Raw genomic sequence first — 7,274 nt, 5'->3', positions numbered from 1 at the left:
ACCTACACATTGTCCCTTTAACACTTTAGAAACCTTTATGATTCACTCTTATTCTTAAGTTTAGGAATAAGAGTAGAATTCTGGTCTGAATTATGTCATTCTTAGAATTTTGACACACTAAAGACTAAATTTTTACTCTTTATAGATTTGACACCTGATATAGATTTGTCTCAATAAAAATAGTCTGATAAACACAGTGAATTAATTCAGTTAACTTGTTAATTAAAATAAGTTCATTTTCATTACTTTTTTGGACAAAATTATGTAACATATAACCATATAGCTAATGTAAGAGCCTAAAAGACCGTAAACCTTATTTCAGAAATAGATAGCTGCTGTAAAACAAGTATCAATTTTATCTTATCTCAGTGATGTGTTTGTCTGAGTCCATATTATGAGAGGAATCGCTTCTTTAAATATACATGGAAAAACAATTGATGAAACTTTTTTTTTTTTTTCAAAAGAAGCAGGCTAAAGAATAGGCTGGGCAAGTTTATCTATATAGCACATTTCATACACTATGGCAATTGAAAATGCTTTACGAAGAAATTAATTAAAATGTCACACTATGGCATATTGTAAAATATCAAACTCAACAAGTGTTTACTACTGGTTCATTAGTAATGCTGAATACAATGTTAAACGCCTTGATTTATTGTTAGCTAAATTAAACTTGTTCATTACCTAAATAAATCACAAGTTTTATTCATTTTTTTCTCAAATTTTCACAATGTTCAGAGAGTGATTCAATCCAACAAAGTTGTCGTTATGTTCTCAGTGCATCACCTCTAAACAGCGAGACTAATATGAATGTGTGATATGATATATGAATAATATTTGATAAACTATTGTTTCAAAATGCCTCATATGTACAATAAAAATAATTAAACCAGAAAGTAACAAAACACATCCCTTCATAAACTATAGTGTTTTATGGCGACACACTAGTTTTCTGAACTATTATTCTTGTACATCTGTATGAGATGACCATGCACTGCTTGAGCGATGACACTGACACAAGTATTTTCACATTGTTGCTTTACTGTTCAGTTCATCTTGTATACGGGTAACACTCAGTGTTTACTGTGCATGTGCAACACAACAGAGGATCAATACGGGTGTCGGAAGAACAAAACATGCAACACTTAGAATGCAGTTCACAACCATTTTAACCAGTTCCCCTTATCAAACAATCAAACTTCAATAGTAATTACTGTATTAAATGTAATTCCATCTTTTGCTTATTTACAAATTATGGAAGTGAACTTTGCTCACTTAGACGCCTTCGGGCAATGCTTTATCTTATGTCTCTGCAGACTAGATAATTGGGTGAAACTCTTCCCACATGAAGAGCACTGGTGCGGTTTCTCTCCAGTATGAACTCTCTCATGAGCTTTCAGGTGTCCTGACTGAGAGAAACTCTTTCCACAGTGTGAGCACTTGTACGGTTTCTCTCTAGTGTGAACTCTCTGGTGTTTTATTAAGTTGCTGGATATTCTAAAGCTCTTTCCACAGTCAGAGCACATATACGGTCTCACACCAGTATGAATACGCTCATGATCTTTTAAACTTTGCAGTTGTGAAAAACTCTTTCCACAAAAAGAACAAAAGTGAGGCTTCACACCAGCATGAACTTTAAGGTGTATTTTTAAGCTTGATTCAAAAACAAATGTTTTATCACACTTATCACAGCTGAACGATCTCACTCCAGTGTGAGTGCGCAGATGATCATTAAGAACACTCTTGTAACCAAAACTCTTTCCACACTGAGAGCATGTGAACGTTTTTTCTCCAGTGTGAATTCTCATGTGTCTGTTCAGATATGATTTATATATGAAACTCTTTCCACACTCAGAGCAGGTGAAAGATCCTTTGACTCCAGATTCTCCAGCTTGTTTCTGTGTGAAATTCTCTTCAGTCTTTGAAACGACTGCATTTCCATCTTCAGTTGTGAAATAATGAGGTTTTTGAAACTGATGCAGTTTGTCTTCATTCACTTCCATCAGGTCTAAAATAAAAAATAAAAATTTCCATAATTCAATAAAAGGATAAATGAGAAACAAAAATAAATCTTAAAAAAAATCTCAAATTTGCACAAATCCAGTTTACTACTGAGTCTACTAGTATCTAGTTTTAGATGTATAGTCATATGTCAGTTTTCATCTTAATGTTCCTCATCAGTCATTAAAGAGAATGAAGGAAAACACCAACCTATTTGTTCCTCTGTATCTTCATCTTTTATTCTGCAGGGTTCTTCCTTAATCTCCATCTTTACAATAGTATGTCCGTAGTTTCTCCTGGAGTAATTCCTCCTGCTTGCTTCTTCTTCTCCTGTGGGAAGATGGGAATATTCCCAGCATTTAAACTCTCATGAACGGCTGTGGGAGCTTCACTGACTGAAGGAGTGAATTGTGGTCGTTGTTGCTCATTTAGCAGATGATCATCACACTTACAATCACTCGCAATTATCCAGGTGCAAATAGTCATTTAGAAACAATTCCATGATTACTGAATTCACACTTTCACACCTCATTTTGACTTTGTCCATTAAAGGTCCCGTTCTTCATGATCCCATGTTTCAAACTTTAGTTAGTGTGTAATGTTGTTGTTAGAGTATAAATAATACCTGTAAAATTATAAAGCTCAAAGTTCAATGCCAAGCGAGATATTTTATTTAACAAAAGTCCCCTTTCAAAGCCTACATCGAACGGCCGGTTTGGACTACATCCCTCTACTTCCTGCTTTAATGATGTCACTAGAACAGTTTTTTGACTAACCTCCGCCCACATGAATACACAAAAAAAGGGGGCGTGGTCTTGTTGCGCTCCCACGGAGAAGAGGAAGAGTTGCGTTTGTAAAGTGTGTTTGTCGCCATGTCGTTGAGACGCTGTTATTTTCATCCCGGAGTCCAATCACCTTTGTTTGGCACTAAGCGCATGCATCTCCACGTTACGGTAAGAGGCGTGACCTTTCCGGGCAACGTGCGCTAAGTAGGGCTGGGTACCGAACGTCGATACTTTTATGGTATCGAAAAAAATATTTCGATCCTATGAGTATCGAAAAATTCTTTATTTTTCGGTGCCAAATTTCGGTTCCAAAAGCATCTGAGCGTGCAAGCGCAAGCTTATCTGTCCTCTCTGTATATTGACAAAGAGCGGAGCTCCGACCCACACACACACGGAGAGGTGCGGACGGATCAAACTGTTGCAGTTTTGTTGAAGTCACAGAGAGTCACGGTTGGTCTCAAGTGTGGTAACATTTTTTTTTAAACTTCACGCAGACAGCGTTTGCTGCGATATGAGCCGAAAGCGGTCACGGTGCTGTTGACGTTACACTTCCTCTTCGACTACTAGACAAGCAGCCACAATGGTGGTTTCTCTGCCCTGATGACTGACTGACTGACAGGCAGTCATTTTATTAATGTTTGGCGACGTCTACATTAATCCGGATACATTTGAAAATGGCGTTTTCGTTTATAAACGCTCTCCGTCCACACTAGCGTTTTCGGATGTTTCAGTGTGGATGAGAAACTTTTGAGAAACGTCAAATTCACCTTACAGCGCATGCGTAAAACCCCACAAAAGATCACTGATATGATTCAGATGGAAAAATAAATAATTAAGTTATCGCGCAATTCTTCTGACAGGATAATTTTATTTAGTAAAATATCTCACCATTCACTGATGCGGTCCAGGTCGCACGCAGTCACCACGTTGGTCTAAAACGCAACTGCTCTCATGTATTGCCGCAGGACAGCATGTGAGTAGCCTAAATTCTGTCATCTTTGCAGGACTCTGATATGAAGAGTGTGCAATGTAGAATATTTTAATAACGTATAGTTAGCAACAGTGTAAAGGTTAATAGCACAAAACAGGCACAACACTGGTATAATGGTAGGCCTACAATATGCGTCACATAATGGTTTTTAGTGTGGACGGAAGGCCAAAACGGAGAGAAAAATATACGATTTTTATATTTATAATAAATATATAATTATATATATATATATATATATATATATATATATATATATATATATATATATATATATATATATATATATAATAAAATATATAATTTTCAAACGAAAACGTAGGCTATTATGGCCTTACTGAGTGAGCAGTTTTACCAGAATTTTTTTTATTTTGATAACTGTTTTGATTCACAATTAAGGTGGAAAATAAAAGCTTTGTGTTTAATGTATTTTTGTTGATGTTGAAATTAATTTTAAAACATATTATGGCTATGGTATCGAAAAAAGTATCGTTAGGAATCGGTATCGAAACTGAGGTATCGAAATTGGCACCGGATCGAAAGATTCTGAACGATACCCAGCCCTAGCGCTAAGCTGCTGTCGAATCACAACACAGGACTCGCTCGCACAATCAGAACTCGTTACGTATTTCTGAAGGAGGGACTTCATAGAAAAAGGAAGTCATCAGCCCGTTTTTAGGACAGTGAAAACAGCGGCATACAGATAAGTAAATGGTGTGAAAAATAACTGTTTTTTTACACATGAAACATGAACACATGTTATATTGCACACTGTAAACACAATCAAAGCTTCAAAAACACAGGAAAAACGGGACCTTTAAAGAGAATGAAGGAAAACACCAACCTATTTGTTCCTCTGTATCTTCATCTTTTATTCTGCAGGGTTCTTCCTTAATCTCCATCTTTACAATAGTATGTCAGTAGTTTCTCCTGGAGTAATTCCTCCTGCTTGCTTCTTCTTCTCCTGTGGGAAGATGGGAATATTCCCAAGCATTTAAACTCTCATGAACGGCTGTGGGAGCTTCACTGACTGAAGGAGTGAATTGTGGTCGTTGTTGCTCATTTAGCAGATGATCATCACACTTACAATCACTCGCAATTATTCAGGTGCAAATAGTCATTTAGAAACAATTCCATGATTACTGAATTTACACTTTGGGCTTAATAATCAAGCCTCATTTTGACTTTGTCCTTCATGGTCCGTGTACTTTTGCGTCCATTCCTTTTTCCTTTTTTAACCCGTAATTGAAAAACGAAAAATTAACGGCCGTTATATTTTTTAAGTGCAAAGTTGAACAAAATTTGAATATGATCTGCAAAAATAAATAAATATTGACCTGTTTTTTTTTTTTTACAAACAGAAACTTTAAAATTATGTTCTATATATCTATACGTTGTACAACAATCATACTAAAGCATAACAACCATGTAACATTAAGCATCACATGCTGCATAATACTAAATGATCACATGTTCAGGCCTATTTATCTCACTTTAGTTCAAACTTCAAATCTCAGCTCAATATCTAGATTATCAATATCTACAGTAACCAGCATATAACATGTACAACCTTATACTTATTCAATAACAGCTGATAATAAATCAACAGAAATTACATCAAGCTACTCTTATCCCTGTATTAGAAAGACTGTAGGCAGTACAGGATCTACATAAGTTGAGTTGCAACACATAACTGTAGTTGCAATGCTAATACTCTGAGTACCCTTATCATAACTAAATGTTTTATCTACCCACAGCAGAATTTAAACATTAAAGTTTACCATTTCCACACACCACATTCAAATAAAATCATCATAGAAATCATACAGTATTGTTTTCCATCAATAGCAATGCTGTGTAATTCACTCAGCTACTCCTTAAAACAAAGCAAATGAACATAAAAACAGCTGTGTTCAGGTAACTTAAATATCAGCTTACTATTTCAGTTGCTAATTAAAATTAAAACTTTGTATCACTGTCAGCAATCAAATACAACAGCGCTAGGCAGTGAACACCCCCTTAACTCTTAATACACATAACGTTACAGTTAGCAATAGTAACATCATGCAGTTCACTAGCTTACCGAGACAAATAGAGGTGGAAAACGGGATTTTTCCAAACTCCCGGCTGCTCCTGTTCTGACTTCTGTGTTGGTTCTTTAGCTTTTTCTTCTTCCTTTCGTTTCATGGTCGTTCACTCCTTAGGAGTATTACCGCCACCTACTGTATACCTTGCACACATGAGTAATGGATCTGAATTGCAGGAGAGAGAGGGAGAAAAAAATAAAATAAAAAAACCTTTACCAAGCTTCAGCTGACGCTGCGTGTTCAGCTCCTCCAGCTTCCACACTGATCTCCTCAACCTCCAGGATGATCAAAGCTACTTAATTGCTCCTTCTCCTCAGGCTCTAGATCCTATGATCTAGTCCTGTAAGCTCTAAAAATGTTATCACATCCTTAAACCTCTGTCTATCACTCAAACCCTTTCCCAATAAGTCCATTATACTCACTTTACTCATTATACTATATTTCTAAAAAGATTGCTACGCTGTTCTTCATATTTACTACACTTAAAAAACACACGTTCTACTGTTTCAACAACACCACATTCATCACACACACCATTTCCATGTTTTCCCATTAATGCCAGTGCTGAGTTTAACCCTGTATGACCCATCCTTAGTCTAGAAATCATTACTTCTTCCTTTCTATGTCTTCCATAGCACAATTCTTTTTTCCCTATTGATTTTACAATACTATAAGACTACCTACCTGTACTCCCATCTTTGTTGCCATATTCTTATTATTTCTCTATTAATTATTGATCTAACTTCATTACTTCCTAAAGGTATCTTAATATCTATCAAGTCTTTCCTTAACGCTTTTTTTTGCTTTAATTTATCCGCTATTTTGTTTCCTACTATCCCAAATGTGCACTATGTGCAAATTACAGTCGGCATCCTATTTGGTTTAATCTCCTCTAACCACTGCAATCCTACTATTATAGCAGTTAGTTCTGTTGAATATACAGACATTTTATCACTCAGCCTTAAACTTATTTTCTTCTCAAATTTTGGAATATATGCTCCCATTTCCACTTTTTGTTCAACTGGGTCTTTAGATCCATCTAAATACAAGAATAAAAAATTTCTCTCATAAAACCATTAATTTCATAACTTTTAGAAAGACTTTCTTCTGCTTTCTCCCGATCCTCCAGCAGTCTCATTTCAACATTAGGTTCAGGAATATTCCACACCGATACCCCTTTTACTGGCATATTAGGACAAATAACTACGTTTTCCAGACCACATTCCTTAACCCATTGTTTATACTTCCATCCAAAACTATTCCCATTATTCTTTTTATATTCCCAACAGTCATTTAAAATTGCTCTAGTGCGATGACTCTTATTACAACCCTGCAAATTAACCCAGTACATCATTTTAAGCTTTTCTCTTCTGAAGTCTAGTGGCATCTCCCCCATTTCAACCCTAATGGCAT

At 35.8% G+C, this 7,274-nt stretch overlaps 1 protein-coding gene across 1 annotated transcript; it reads right to left on the bottom strand.

Moving 5' to 3' along the window:
* Positions 1-458: 458 nt before the first annotated feature.
* LOC308705544 (uncharacterized protein) lies at positions 459-5,976 on the bottom strand. The gene is made up of 4 exons (XM_081390589.1): positions 5,858-5,976; positions 4,619-4,738; positions 2,212-2,331; positions 459-2,008 (listed from the first exon to the last, which is right to left on the bottom strand). Exons 2-4 carry the CDS (start codon positions 4,674-4,676, stop codon positions 1,272-1,274), a joined length of 915 nt encoding a protein of 304 aa, XP_081246715.1. The 5' UTR covers positions 4,677-4,738; positions 5,858-5,976; the 3' UTR covers positions 459-1,271.
* Between the last annotated feature and the right edge of the window lie 1,298 nt (positions 5,977-7,274).

Source organism: Scardinius erythrophthalmus (genome assembly GCF_964197995.2).
Source record: "Scardinius erythrophthalmus genome assembly, chromosome: 17".
Taxonomy (NCBI): Eukaryota; Metazoa; Chordata; class Actinopteri; order Cypriniformes; family Leuciscidae; genus Scardinius; species Scardinius erythrophthalmus.
Note: the sequence above shows the minus strand (reverse complement) of the source record. Positions and strands in the feature narration are given on the sequence as shown.